The 15,979-nt window shown below is 33.2% G+C and overlaps 1 protein-coding gene across 1 annotated transcript; it reads left to right on the plus strand.

Moving 5' to 3' along the window:
* The first annotated feature begins 381 nt into the window (after positions 1 to 381).
* Positions 382 to 14,561, plus strand: ci (transcriptional activator cubitus interruptus). Its single transcript, XM_015933529.3, has 2 exons — positions 382 to 889; positions 11,232 to 14,561. Exons 1-2 carry the CDS (start codon positions 499 to 501, stop codon positions 14,216 to 14,218), a joined length of 3,378 nt encoding a protein of 1,125 aa, XP_015789015.2. The 5' UTR covers positions 382 to 498; the 3' UTR covers positions 14,219 to 14,561.
* Positions 14,562 to 15,979: the final 1,418 nt, after the last annotated feature.

The following is a 15,979-nucleotide window of genomic DNA, read 5'->3' on the forward strand; positions in this document are numbered from 1 at the left end:
TTACTAACCGGAGCTCCACCGCCCATACCACCACATCAACAACAATGTACACCCAAAGTAGTTTCCATTGAGTCTGTTGTACCTCGCTCCAGACCAAAAGTGACTTCAATATCTATCAATAATGCCTCTTCTATACCCGTTTTAACTGTACCACCTCCGCCTCCTCCGACCCCACCATCAACACGCTCACCGACACCTGAAATCTCGATGGTTCTGCAATCGAAATATCAACTTTATTGCTCGATGAATGGTTCATTTAATTAGTGTAATCGGTCATCAACAGGTGGCGCTCTGTTTACCGTTTTCTTATGCAGTTTATGGATGAAATTTTCTTACTTCTAGACAAGAATGTCTTGTACCGAAATGAAGTCATAAGGTTTTCAAAGTTCAAACTAGCAACTTAAGTTTAACTTTTTTTCCTTTTTTTACTTAATTTCTTATTTTATTTTTTATTTCTTTGGTTCCTTTTTTTGTAATTAACTTTTTTTTTGTCTAATTATGTGGCCTCATGGGCTGACAGTCTCCTCTCGTACTCATGAGGGACACTATGTTTGGGCAGCAGCTCCACCTCCGCCTCATCATTATCCACCATTATCTGGATCATCTTACCCTTACCATGGATTATATCCTTTTCATGCTGGAACTTCAGAAATTAATCATCATTTTGCTGCAGCAACCGCCGAAGCAACGAATGCAGCTTCATTTGCAGCCGCTGCAGCGGCATATTCATCCGGCTATGGAACAAATGGAAGGAAAAGAGCCCTTTCACCTTACGGTTCCGATTTTGATATAAACTCATTAATTCGTTTTTCTCCAAATTCACTGTTTTCTCTTGTGAATGGATCTCGATCATCAAGCACAAGTGGTTCTTATGGTCATCTTTCAGCAAGTAAGTCCATCTTTTTAGCTCTTTTCAATTTCCTGCTTTGTGTCGCCAATTTTTCTCTCACTTTTTGCTGCTTCTTTCATTTACTTCGTATCTGGTACAATCAGAGGTCATCTCATCATCAAACCAATTGATATGCTATTGTCTTATGATATTTATACAGCTTATGTTTGCTTATGCATATAGTTCATTTAGTCTATGTAATTTAACGGAAAAAAATTGGATCAAAAAACATGATTTGCTACAAATTGATTTCATGCATCTCTATATTTATCCCAATAATAATTTTGTAATTTTTTTCTGTAAAACTTCATCCTTTTGAAATACAAAAATGGGTTGAATATCAATGCCTCATCCAGTGCATGAAATTAATCATAAAAACCTATTATTTAACAATTCATTTTTATTATTTACTAACTCAAAAATTAGATTATTTTGATATTGAAGGTAATTTTATTTCTTGTTTAATAGACGAAATCTTTCAAAAGTTATGTATTTTATTGTATCAATTGACTTTGAAGTGAACGAAAACTAGTGTTGATTAAGCAGATTTTAATGTGACATTTACTGAATTTTCAGGGTTGAATGAAAGGTGAAAAGCCTGACTTTTTTTCCCCAAGTTTCACATTCACAGATTTAGTTGATTTCAATTTTAGTTGTCATTATTTTTCAGCTTTACTGATTTTTATTCAACTCTGTTGGACCGTTTAAATTGTTATCACCCAATTTCACTTTGATTATTACCATGTAATGATGGTTTTCAATTGAATCAAGTTTTTGTCTTCTCCTTAAATACTTATTCAGCAAGTCCATGGATTAACCTAGACAGTTTTGAAAATTGAAAACCAATCAAAACAAACTTGTTTTTTAATGGTTAATGCTTTCAAATGTTTACACTGAAATTCAATTAAAACTGGTAATGATCAATTATTGAAAGTTGCGATAACATTCATTACATGGCTAATGAATGTTTCCTGAAACTTAAAACAACCTTTTAAATAACATTATCATTATCAAAAATGTCCCAAAATCTTCCCAATTTACCCAGAGTGTTCAATTAAAGCTATCAGTTTACTAATTTTTTGCATACTTTTGGTGTAAAACTAAAAGGTTGTCTGTGAAGAAATAAAAAGTTGAGATTGTGAACAATTGAACAGAATCAAGAATTACATATTAATTTCCAAATTGAGATGATTATCAAATGAATGTTGATCATGCTGGTGGTAATTGTGATCATTTACAAATACATTGAAAGGTAAATCAACTGTGTACCATTGTTATTGCTATCAATCTTACCATTACCATTGCTATTAAGAAAGGTATTTTTGTTTTTGCTTTCACCTATTCAAATCTATTCAAATTGTGAGCATTTTTTTACTCTTCAAGAAGCGCGGCCAGGTAAAAAAAAAGCCTTGACAATACAAAATACAAAATCTATGATAGGGTTTGGTCTAACCTGGATTACAGTCTAGTATATCTGTGAAGGTTAAGTGAGATTTTTTTGCCCCTTCTACCTTTTCGGTTACCTTGTTATTATCTTTATTATAATAGTTGAATCTTTCGCCAACTTCTTGTGCTGTTAACATTATTATTATATTTCTTCCACTTGAATTGTGAATTGACCAAGTAACCAAAAAAAATGAGATAACATTGATTATCTCTTAAGCCGCCCTTGAATTAATCCATAGTCAAATAATGAAATCATTTTCATAACATTACTCTCCAATGATAATTGTGATTTACTTTATTCTCAATTTACCTTTTTTCCTTTGATTATCGCAAAAAAGTGGACTTTCATTTCTGCCGTTTTTACCTTTACTTTTCCCTTCACTTTATCCATGTTTAGCTTACCTTTACCTTGCATTTTCCCAAATTTGTTGGGCTAGTTATTTATGACTGCCACTTAAAATGAGCTTAAATTTGACTTATTAATATGATTTTTTAACAACTCATTTAAACGTTTAATCATGTTGAAACTGTGTCTCAATTTGCAATTGAAAATAAAAGGTAATAACTAGTCAAAAAAGGGGTCAATAAAAAGATATGCATTTCATAGAGAGATGTTAATGATTATGGTTTACCAACTCGAAATGCTCTTCAACTTTTTTTTCCAGGTTAAAACAGATTAGTGCAGTTTTTCAAGTACACGAAGTGGTTAATTCAAAGGTAAAACACTTTAATAAAAGTTAATAATAAGGTAACCGAAATAGTAGTAAAAGTAGATGAAGAAGCAAATAAAAAAGGTTGAAGAGAAGCGAAAAAAAAGTTGAACAAAAAATTTCATTTAACCTTCAGTGAAAAAAAGTGCTAAAAGAGATGATTGTACTCAAATAGCAAACTTGATATTTGTATTTGATTGTCAAGGTTTTTGGTGTATTTCATGTGTTTTTAACCTGTTGAAATGAACACTAAATACCTTGCATAACCTTGCATGGAAATGATGAATTTCCATATATTATGAAATTTACACTCGACCATCAATTATCTTGCCTACCGAGTTACAATTATGAAAGTTGAAACAAAATTTAAACATTTCATTTCCATGAAGCTTTTATTGTGATTCAAGTTGAACCTAAAAAATGTTGCTTACAAGTTGAGGTAAAACTGTTGACTGTTCAAGTGAAAAATATCAAATTATCGATATCATTTTCAAGTGAAAGTGCCAAAATTACAGTCAATTTGCATTATTGTCTAATTATTAACTTGGCACTGATTTACAGTGATTATGCCATGTAATTTGATAGATGCGTGATTATCGATGGAAATAATAATCAGTTCTTGGATTCACTTTTCTCATAGTTTCCAAAATGAACACTTAACTGTCATGTTAATGAAGACATTCCTCTTCATATCTTCCTCTCTCTTCTGAAGAGAAGAGGAAAAGATAATAAGTTTTAACCTGAAGTTTTAGTTTGCACCATTGGAGGCTATCAAAGGTAAGCCCCTTGGTGTGAAGTGAAGCTTGTCTGTTGATCGCACAAATCTATGATTGCTTTAGCTGGTAATCAGCAAAAAGTCAAAACCAGTAACAACAAAAACGCAGAATTACCTGGTCTATTTTTCGGTTCCATTGTTGAGCAAAAATGCGAGAAGAGAAAAGAAGAAGAAGAAGAAGAAAAAGAAGAAAATGAAATACCAAGATAAGTACGAACAAAAAGTTGATTTTGATGGTGAAAATGATGGAAATGCCGGTGAAAATGAACATTTTTTTTCTTCCTTTTCCTTCTTCTTCTTTTTCATTCTCTCATATCTTTTGTCAATTACCTTGTGTATCACCTTAGCTATCAAGTTGTGTGTAATTTTTACTATATATGTGGCTTTTTATAACCAATTAGACCAGTTTGCATTTCATTTGCGCTTTCTAGATAAACAGGTAAACAAGCCCGACAAACTTGTCAGCCTACCTTTATGTTCACCTAAAGATATTAGGCCTTTTTTGCATCTCTTTTTTTTCTCTCTTGTATCAATTGTATTTATTTAAGCACATAATTCAGCATCACGCTTACCTTTTGTGTAGCTAATCTCACAATCGTCAGTTAAATAAGACATTTGTTGACAATGCAATTGTAACGTTTACCTGTATTTTATGGATATTTATGTTTGTCAATTTTTTGTCACTACTAACTTTAGGTTAAAATAATAAACCAATTTTTATGCGATTCATTAATTTTCAATCTCAAAATCGTTTATCGCCTTTCAACATTTCCATGACAAATGTTTTCCTTGTTACTTTTAAATCTTTTAATCTCAATCTTTTCAATTTCTGGTTGGTTTTTCATGTTAAAATGCAAAATCACCAAAAATTAGATGAAAGTTGATTCTGTACCAATCAATCAAGTAAACTTTGCCTTTGAATTGCAAGTGAAAACACGATTTTCAAACAATAATTTTACATTTTCCTATGAAAAAAAGTTCACTGATTACGAGCAATTCATTTGATAATAAAAAACATGATTTGCATCAAATTGATTTCATGCATCTCTATATTTATCTCAATAATTTTGTACCTTTTTCTGGAAAATTTTCATCATTTAATACAAAAGCTCTCTGAATATCAATACTCTTCCGCTGCATGAAATTAAACATGAAAAATCATTTAACCATTCATAGTTATTACTAGCTGAAAATCAGATCAATTTAATTTGATCGATCAATTTCAAAAGATGGTTTTTTCTTGTTTGATCAAATGTAAATTTTGTAAAATGTTGTCTTAAATTAAAGGATCCAATTGTATCAATTGATTGTGTATTAATTGAAAATTTATGTTGATTTATGTGACATTTTAGTGAAGTTTCAGGGTTGAATGAAAGGTGAAAGAAGAAGCAACTATAATTACATATTAATTTTAAAATTGAGATGATTATTAAAGGGATGAATGTTGATCATTCTGGTGGTAATTGTGATGCTCTCAGATTGGTGAAGATGATTATAAGGATGATGATAAAAGTAGAGGATTCTAACGGCTAATGAACAAGATGAAATTACAAAGAAAATAATTGAGTTGTTCGTTTAATCACGTTGTTGATTGAGATGTTACGAATCAAAATATCTCAATGATATATGAATGATAGCCTGAGGGTTGATAAACAAAGGTAAAAGCAACACATTATAATATAGATTGTAAGGTAAGAGAAAAAAAACGAGAAATGTTAGGAATCTTTTTCTTCTTTCTTATAGTGTTTGATAATATATTGCGTGAAGAGATGAGAGAAATGTTGATAATGATGATGATAATGTTGTTGTTGTTGATGATGATGATGATAATTATGATGATGAAGAGGAGGGTGAGAAGGGAGGAGAAATTGAAAGAGAAATAGAAACTAGAAAAAGAGAGAAGAAAAAAAAGAGAAACAGAAAAGCACACCTCAGTTTGTGATGATAATTTCTGTTCAGGAACCGTCAAGAAGAGTAGATATGAAGAGGAGAAGAGAGAAGATGATATTGATGAAAACATCTCTTTCATCTTAACATCCAAGATCAGGTTGACGGCTTCATTATCTTCACATTTTCCTCTTACTTTTCCTTCTTTTACTTTCCTATTTCGGCCATTTCAGTCCAACATTATTTTTGCACTAAAAAATTTGGTCAAAGACTTGAGTCTAACATTTGATCAATAGATTGCAATTGTATCTTAAAGCTCATTGGCTTTCTGATTCACTTGACTCTTGATATTTATCACTTTTGAAGGTTTCGTTGGGTTTACCTTTTCAATTTTGTCATCTTATTCGTAATTACCTTTAAAATGAAAAGTGAAAATTCTGACTCCTTCAAAGAAACTCTGATTTTTGAAATTTAAAGAATACAATTATTTGTGATTTATCGATTCGTGAAAAATTATCGCAAAATCGTTCGATTGCTTGTTCTTTGCTTACAAAATAATTGATTGTCAAATTACATTTGCATTGTGATCGTTAGATTATTTCAAGATCAAAATCTGAATCAATCTGAATCTGATTCAAGCTTTCGATTGTAACTTTAAAGACTTTTGACAATTTTCAATTTGCAATGATTTTACGATAAAATGCATTTGAAAAGTTGAATTATCTCGGTTTATTAAGATGCAATTCTTGTGAAGTTTCAATTGAAAAGTTTGTTTTATTCCAGTCTAAGTGATTGACCATTTCTTGGTTGTGCTTTTTGCTATGGTCAAGCAATCAATTTTCAGAAAACTTTTTTTTCTCGTAAAATTTATGCTTTAACCTGGTTCTCTGTTTTTTTTGTTGCGCTTATAAATCAAACTAAATCATCATTATAGTTATTTATCTTTTGAAAATTATAAGTTTTTGTTAACTAATTGAAAAATGTTGAGCGAAAATTTTTAAAAATTTAAAACTAAAAGTGTTGCCGAAAAGTGTTGTTGTTTTCGCTGTTTGGCTTCTCTCTCTGTTTTGACCCCAAACCGATGAACGAGATACAAGTCGAAAATAGATTTGCCTTGTTTCATTTCCTCTTTCTTTCCGTCTCTTCTTTCCATCTTCATCTTCATCTTTTCGTTGATGTCTCGGTTAAATGCTGAGACTTCACAGTTGATCATCTTGATCTTCACTGTTAATCCCATTGCCTTTTCAAACTCGCCTTTTCCATTTCCATGTTTATACAGTTTTTCCGTGTGTTTATACATACAGCTCATTTGGTCTTCATTTCATTTGTATAATGGCGGAAAAAAAGACGGAAAATTTAGCCCAACAAAAAAAACAGGAATGAAGATTGAGATGAGAACGAAACTGTTGAAGATAATACAACGTCTAATGTGAGTTTTTTGACGGAAAAAGCCATTTTTCAAGAAACAGCAAACTCCCACTGAAACCAAAAAATGTCCAAAATCTAAATGTACAGTGAAAAGATGAGACTTTTGTTAGCTAAAGTGTGATGATAACTTGATAATGGTTTACCCTATTTAACTAACTTTTCATCAACCAACGAAATTGTTGAGATCATTACAATTCACCCAACATTTTGATCATAGAGTTCATTGGTTGGACAATTAACTGAATATTATCCTGAAAAGCGTAACAATAGAGCAACACAAAATTGTTGTATCATGATAAAAATGACTTGAATATTTCACGTTCAATCAACAAAATGTTTACCAATAAACAGCAAAAAAGTATAGGAATTACATTTTATAGCTGAAACAACTCATGAAGTTAACAAGGAAAAAAGCAAGTGAATGAAGTAAAAAACAACTTCTGAGAATGATTTCATGAAAAATGAATGTTCGTAAATGAACTTGAAGGTCCACTAAATGTCGGGTGTGGACCAGATGACATGAGTTGAACAATTTTGAAATGTTTGTAGTAATTGGAAACTGTTGTCTGTTATTCAGATATATTGTCATGGGTAGTCTCAATGGGCGATGCATATGGTGATATGGGCAAGAAAAAGGTTAAACCAACCAAAATGATCACTTAACTGTCATTGTTAATGAAGACATTCCTCTTCATCTTTCTGTCTCTCTTTCAAAAGATGAAAGATGAAAGAGAAGAAGAAAGAAAGAAATAAGAAGAGGAACACAAAAAAGAAAGCAAAGAAGATAATAAGTTTTAACCTGAAGTTTTAGTTTGCACCATTAGAGGCTATCAAAGGTAAGCCCCTTGGTGTGAAGTGAAGCTTGTCTGTTGATCGCACAAATCTATGATTGCTTTAGCTGGTAATCAGCAAAAAGTCAAAACCAGTAACAACAAAAACGCAGAATTACCTGGTCTATTTTTCGGTTCCATTGTTGGTAAGAATGAAAAATGCGAAAAGAAAAGTAAAGAATGAACAAAAAATCTCGGAATTAACGTTTACCTTTGTGCTGATAATCCTAGTTAAATAAGACATTTTGTTGACAATGTATTTTGTCCAGTGAAAGCAACATTTACCTGTATTTTATGGATACAAGTTTGTTAGTTTTTTTGTCTAAATTGTTAGGTTAAAATAATAAACCAATTTTTATGCGATTCATTAATTTTCAATCTCAAAATCGTTTATCGCCTTTCAACATTTCCATGACAAATGTTTTCCTTGTTACTTTTAAATCTTTTAATCACAAATCTTTTCAGTTTCTGGTTGGTTTTTCATGTTAAAATGCAAAATCACCAAAAATTAGATGAAAGTTGATTCTGTACCAATCAATCAAGTAAACTTTCCCTTTGAATTGCAAGTTAAAACACGATTTTCAAACAATAATTTTGCATTTTCCTATGAAAAAAAGTTCACTGATTACGAGCAATTCATTTGATAATAAAAACATGATTTGCATCAAATTGATTTCATGCATCTCTATATTTATCTCAATGATAATTTTGTACCTTTTTCTGGAAAATTTTCATCATAAGCTCATTTGAACAATTTTCAACAAAACTGTCTCATAATCTTTAAAGGGTTTTGTCTTCTTTGTGTTGTTAAATCCTTTAATCTTAAATCTTGTCTGTTCTGTGGTCGACTTTACTTTTACCAGCAAAAATACAAAAAGCCCGATAATTAGAGGTAATTTTTACTCCGTTTAACACTAAACTTTCACTTAAGTTTTTCAGTAAACACTTTTCACTTTTTACAAAATGTTTCAGAAAAATTCAATGTAATAAAAATTGAGGTCAATTTTTTCGTTGATCCAATTGTTGAATGAAAATATATTCAATGACCAATTGAAGCAAAAGTGTGGTTCAAAATTGGCGGATTGTTGACTTACATGTTAATTGAGATGTTACCCAATGAAAAAATATCTCAATGATTTATTGAATGATAGGCTGTGATAGGTTTTGATAAACAAAAGCAAAAGGGCAACACATTATAATATAGATTGTAAGGTAAGAAAAAAAACGAGAAATGTTTGCAAAAATGTTGATGAAGATGATGATGAAAAGGAGGGTGAGAAGGGAGGAGAAATGGTAGAGAACTAGAAAATAAAAAGAAAAGAGAAAAGCACACCTCAGTTTGTGATGATAATTTTTCTTCAGGAACCGTCAAGAGAAGAGAAGAGAGAGAGAGAGAAATGATGATTTCTTGAACTGGACTCACTTTTAAGTTGAAAAAGCATCAAACGCTTTAGGCCTCTGCAAAAATCGTGCTTGATCATTTTTACAACCCAAGATTAGGTTGATGGCTTCATTATCTTCATTCTTTCTCTCACTTTTCCTCTTTCTCCCTTCTTCTTTCTCGCCTCTCTTCTCATCTTCATCTTGAGGATGTTTACCATCACCACGACGCTCCCATGAGATATAATTGATACAAGTCAAAAATAGACTTGCCTTCTTTCATGGCCACTTTCTGTCTCTTTTGCCTTCTCCATCATCTTTATCATCATCATCATTCTCTTCTTCTTCTTCTTCTTTTCATCCTTATCTTCATCTTTTGCTTTACATCTTTGGTCTGAGACCTCCTTGTTTCTATACAATTGATCCTCTAGTTTTTACAATGAAATGTTTCAAGAAAAAAAAACGACTGAAAAAAAAGCAAAACAAAGTAAGCCAAGTAAAGGTGACCCTTAATCAATTTTACAAAAATAATTACAATTTGAAATGATTAGTTAATGTCTATGACTGATGTGAGGTTAATAATATTAATAACACAGCAGCACTTGATAAATTATTTAAGGCAAGAAAAAAGGTTACATCTTTATGGTGATATTCATATGTTGCCATTCAATTGGTGGGTTAAAAATGACCTGACGCTCAGTTGAAAACTCAGTTGTCGTCAAATAACTCGTCTTCTCAATTGCTCTAGGGTGACATTTGACAGCTAATCAACAATTCGTGACCAAAAAACCTTTATTTTTCATATAGAGTTAACTTTTCTTTGCCTTGTTTCTCTTGCTTTCAACTGCAATTTTTACTCGCAAGAAACTGGTTCCACTATTTTTTTGCCTTGCAACTCTCAACATCTTCATTTACTTCTTGGCCATCTTCGCCATCCTCTCATCCTCTTCATCTTTTGCTTCTTCATTTTCATTCGCATTCTACATCCTCTTCTTTCTCCTCCATTTTTCAACTTCAATTGTAGTTAATACCACAAACCTGTTGTCTATGTTGAAACTAGCTGAAAAGATTGAAATAAATCAGCAAAACATCATAATAATAACACACACACAAGCAAAAAAAAACAAAGTGAAAGTTGCTTTTGAAAATTGTTGAAATTGAAAATTCATTGCTTGCCTCTTGACTTTTGTGTTAATAATGATGATGTTGTTGTTGATGATGATTATGATGATGATGATCCTCAATTAAATAAAGTTATATAGTAAAACCAGTTTTGCAAAGCAAAAAAACTTAAGATAATCCCTTGTTATCAATAATTTGCAAAGTAAACAGCTTAGGCCTGAGCCCAAAACTGGTGGTACTCGAAAATCCTGACGGATTAAGTGATCAAACAAAGTTTAAGTCCATGTCTTGATTAACCGCTATGAAGTCAATTAGTCAATGTCGGTAAACAAGTTAATCTTGACTTGTTAATGGTCACCTTGGGCTATCAACAGGCAACTATTTTGATTACAGTTTTTCCACTTTTCCACATCTTTTTTTTTCCATTCTAATTCAATTGCTTTACATCCAAAACTAATTTAAAGCTCACCTTTTCACCATTCATTGTTTTTTTTCATTCTCTCCTCTCAAAATATAAATAAATTAACCATCCAGGTAATAATAACAATAACAATAGTAATAATCATAAAAGTCTAGATAGTCATTAATTTCATGTAATGTGATTAACTTTAACCTCAAATGTAGTCGATGAATTTTTATGCAGCAAAAACACTGAGAGAGAGAAAAAGATTCACAAAAAATACATTAAATTTAAATGGTCTGTTAAATTAATAATTGTTTTAACTCTTTTCTTTGTTTTCTTCTTCTTTGAAAATGTTCTCTAGGCTCGCTAAGTCCATCATTAGGCCATCCTCCGTCTGAAGCTGGTCTGGCCTCACATCTTCATCCTTTTATCAGGTCACCAATTTTACTGCCCTCCGGTCCAACAGGTCCTGGTTCATTGGGATCCAATTCCATATTGACTTGCCAAAATTCAGCATTCACACCTCATATTGGTCTCAACCATTATCATTATTCATCTCTTAATCTAAGCAACAATTTAACTAATTTTTCAGCTGCCAATTCCAACAACACTAGTGCCATTAATGCCAACAATAATAATAATAACAATAACAATTCATCATCGGTTATCGGTTTATCTGTTAAAAAAGGATCTTCAATTGTCACTGGTGTTGACTCGTCCCCATCATCGGGTAGTAATGGCCATGAGACTGCAAGTAATGTTGTCTCATCAACTGTTCTTGACAAAGAGGTTGACCGTGATTCAACCAATCTCAAGATTAAAACGAAAAGGGTTGAAATTGAAGAAAGTAAAATGGAGGATCGAGCCGATGGTGAACCTGGTAACAACATTGAAACCAATTGCCATTGGGGTGATTGTACTCTTGAATTTGGTAATCAAGAAGATTTGGTTAAACATGTTAATATTGATCATATCCAGCAGACAAGTCATAAACGATGTTTTGTTTGCCGTTGGAAGGATTGTTCAAGGGAAGGTAAACAGTTTAAGGCTGCTTACATGTTGGTTGTTCATGCTCGTAAACACACCGGAGAGAAGCCCAATAAATGTACCTTTGAAGGTTGTTCCAAGGCTTATTCACGGTTGGAAAATTTGAAAACTCATTTAAGATCCCACACAGGGGAGAAACCATATTCCTGTGAGTTTCCAAATTGTACCAAAGCCTTTTCAAACGCTTCAGATCGGGCTAAACACCAGAATCGAACCCATTCCAATGAGAAACCCTACGAGTGTAAAGTTCCGGGTTGCATGAAGAAATACACTGATCCAAGTTCACTGAGGAAACATGTTAAAACTGTTCACGGTCCTGAAGTTTACGCCAACAAGAAACATAAAGGGATAATTAATGATGACAACAATGACAGGAAAGGTGGCAATGGGGGTAGCACAGGTGGTGGCGGTGGAGGCGGCGGGGGAGGAGGCGGTGGAAGCTCAAACTCTAATAGTCATCAAAGAAGTAACGGTGATGGTAATAGCAGAAGCAATGGAGGAAATAGTAATAATAGCAACAATAACAATAATGGCAATGGTAGTAGTCATCGTAATAATAACGGGAATAGCAGTTGTGCAAGTGACATTAGGACTGCTAGTGGGAGTGTTAATTGCCTTATTAATGATCGTAAAGGTAATGGTAATTGTGTAAATGGGCATGGAGGAGGCGGAGGTGACAAAGTGTTAAGTCAAACAATTAAGTGTGAAAAAAGTGAAACCATATCAAGTCCTCCTTCAATTAATGTACACAACCATTATCACCATAATAGTAATACTAACAGCTTGGATGGTGTTGATGTCAATTTAAATTGTGTCGGTGATACTCTTCACAGTAACAGTGCCAATGGAGCTTGTATTGAACCTCCGATAAGTGACAATAGTGTTTCCACAACCTGTATTGGTAGTGATTGGTGTACACCAAATTCAGTTGGTGGCAACAGTGTTAATGACGGCTTGGGAATTGATTTGGATACATCTTCAACAGATCTTCATATACCATCAAATGGTATTAGATTGAATCCCGGTCCTGGTAAAAGAGGTGGCAATATGAATGGCGGCAGTGTTGCCACATCTATTTATAGTCCATCCAATTACTCTTCAGTTGTATCACCAATCGTTACTCTAGCCTCACCCATGGCCAACATTTCATTGAAAGAACCAATGAAACCTCGATCTTCCTTTGCCAATAAACTGAAAAATGGATTTCGCTCAGCAACCAATTGGATACCAAACGTATTGATCTCCAAAGGTCATCATCGTGATAATAACACCAATGGTTATCCACTTGATCATGAGCTAATTAGCACCGAGAAAAACAAAAAGTCGGACAAAAAATCACTCGACAAACCAAATCTAGTTCGCCATGGAAGCACTGAAAGCAGTATAAATTCATTTTATTCATCGGTCCTTGGATCGGATGCCAGTCAAATAACAACAGAAAGCAGCTCAAATGGTTTGGTAAACTGCAACAATTTAAACAATACCTTGGATGGTCCATGTAATGGTGCCAATCTCGTCAGATGCACTTCTTATGATCCAATCTCACTTGGTGGAAGCAGCAGACGATCTAGTGATGCATCAAACTCAAGTCTTTTAGGCTCAGGTCTTGGTACAGGATTACCTGGTGCACCAACCAATGTCACTAATGCATGTAATAATAATAATGGTATAACTTCAGCAACTGTTAGCCATTCAAGGATTAATGGACAGTTGAATGGTATAAATCGCCGTGCACCATCTATGGGACACCATTTATCGCAAACTGATAACCTTATAATTGCTCCACAAAGTTTAGCTCTTTCAACAACTATGGCTGTCAGTCCTGAACCTTTTATACCTTCAGCTTCCCTTACAACTTTAAACAGCTCCGTTTCCATTGCCTCAGGGGTTAACTGTGTCTCAGGTGGTTTTAGTGACACAGCATCAACTAGGACAACGGTTACAGCAGCAGGTTCAACTACAGGATCAACGACAACTGTTGTCACTGAGATTCATTATCCAAATGAACCTGTTAACAATAGTGATAATAAAATTCATTATAACCATAATCACAGCCATCCAGCCCATCATAATCACCCTAATCATAACCATCAAAATCATCATCATCACCGAGAGTCATGTGTAACAGATCAACAGCCCATCGAAGGCAATCAAGACATTATTTTACCCGATGAAATGATCCAATGGTTGACTGAACAAGGACAAATTAACCACAATTCAAATATGGTTGTAAACGATCTTAATTCAACGCTGAATACACTTGCCGAAGAAACACGATTCCTCAGGATGTCCATCCATTAGAACAAACCTCTATTTTCGCATCTCATTATGTATTATTTACTGTAAATAGTTGTTCTTTTTGCTATTGTACGTCTCTTCATCCGCTTTTCCTCTCTTCCCTTCTTTCTCTTCCTCTTCCTCTTCCTATTCATCTTCCTCATCTTTCCATCCACGTACAACGTATTCATTGATTCCGCATCACATCTTCGAACATTTTTTTATAACAAAAAAATCTCAAATTACACTTATATTAAGCTCAAAATGCCTTAGCATGTAACTAAGTTTAAACATATTTTAATTGTGCCTTACTCTTTTAATTATATTTAATTAATGCGCTTAATGTGCAATAAAAAAGAAAAGACCACACATTGATTACAAATTTTTCAATTTCAAATTCCAATCGCAGTTTCATTTTCAAATCAAAGTCCATTTTTGACTAAGGGTTTGATTTGACGGTAAACAATTTTTCGCGTCTTTGTAACTGATATAATTTGATTGTTTGCCTGAGTTTGGGTTTGATTGCTCGGTAATTTGGGTTACAGGCTTTGGCTACTTTCGTCTCAGTGCTTCTACCAACTGAACGAATCAATAAAGCACTGATTCTGTTTGAATTATGGTAAACATCAAAACCAAACCAAAATCCAAGAATACTAAATATCATAATTATACACTCAGAAGCAGTCATTGCAGGTGTAACGAAGAAATGTAAATCGGGTTCATCAGGAGCATGAATCGCGATTACAATCATTTTTGTAAACGCTGGTATCTCACTTGCCTCTGAACCCATCTTTTGTAATGTCAACAATTCTGATTCACAATTAGGGTTAGGATATCGACGTCTACAATCGTCTTTGATTAGTCCCAATTGATCCCAATTATTGTCAGACATGTCAGGAATCAATCCAAAATGATATCCTTTAAAGTCTTCCAGATCGATCCATCGTCTAGGAAAAGATGAATTAAGCAGCAAGATTGAAGCATTGTTGAGACAATAAGACATCAATAGATCATGATCGTGTTTCCGACAGTTTGTTGGGTAAGGACTGGGTAAGCTGAACATTCGCTGAATCGAAAATTTAAACTGAACAATCAATGGATCATCAACATCATAACTAAATGACTGTCCAAAGTCAAATTCAGTTTCTCTTCTAGGGTAATCCATTGATTGCAGGTAAATTGTGATTGCCTTTGTTCTAGACGCTAACACGGAATTGTTTATGTTGAACGAAATCAAAGATTCATAAAGAGGGATAAAACTAGGGACAAATCGTCGCACATTTATCTTATTCGCTTGCTCTTCGCTACAAGTAATTTTATAGCAGACATTTGGATAGCTGATTAAATCCTTAGTCTTGCAAACTCCATTTGCGAGCACATCAGGAAATCCATGGATATAAACATTAACTATTAGCTGATTTGATTTGATGAGAAATGGATAAATTGATGTGATGTCAAAGTTTTGCCTGATGATAAAGTCGAGCGAGGGAATTTTAAATTTACTCAAAACACACTTGTCAACTGATGAACTATTGAGACAACTGTTGTTGAAAAGTGAAGCTCTTTCAGTTACCAATTTACCATAATCAAGAACAGTGTGGATTGGAGTACAAATTATAACCTCTGGAACTGTTATATTTTCACTGTTTAAACTAATCACTTGGTAATTAACATTTTTTGAAAAATAATTACGAGTAAGCAAAAAGATTTGAACAAAGCAACCAAAAATGCAAAGACAAGTAACCCAATAGCTGATTAGAAAGTGTTTGATTCCATCTAAAACAA

Source organism: Tetranychus urticae, chromosome 3, assembly GCF_039701765.1.
Source record: "Tetranychus urticae isolate SD_2017Ah chromosome 3, NJAU_TeUrti_SD_1.0, whole genome shotgun sequence".
NCBI lineage: Eukaryota > Metazoa > Arthropoda > Arachnida > Trombidiformes > Tetranychidae > Tetranychus > Tetranychus urticae.

Coding starts and splice junctions, on each gene's coding strand:
- ci (XM_015933529.3), top strand. CDS start 499: ATGTGGCCTCATGGGCTGACAGTCTCCTCTCGTACTCATGAGGGACAC. Junction 890..11,231: donor TTATGGTCATCTTTCAGCAA/GTAAGTCCATCT, acceptor AATGTTCTCTAG/GCTCGCTAAGTCCATCATTA.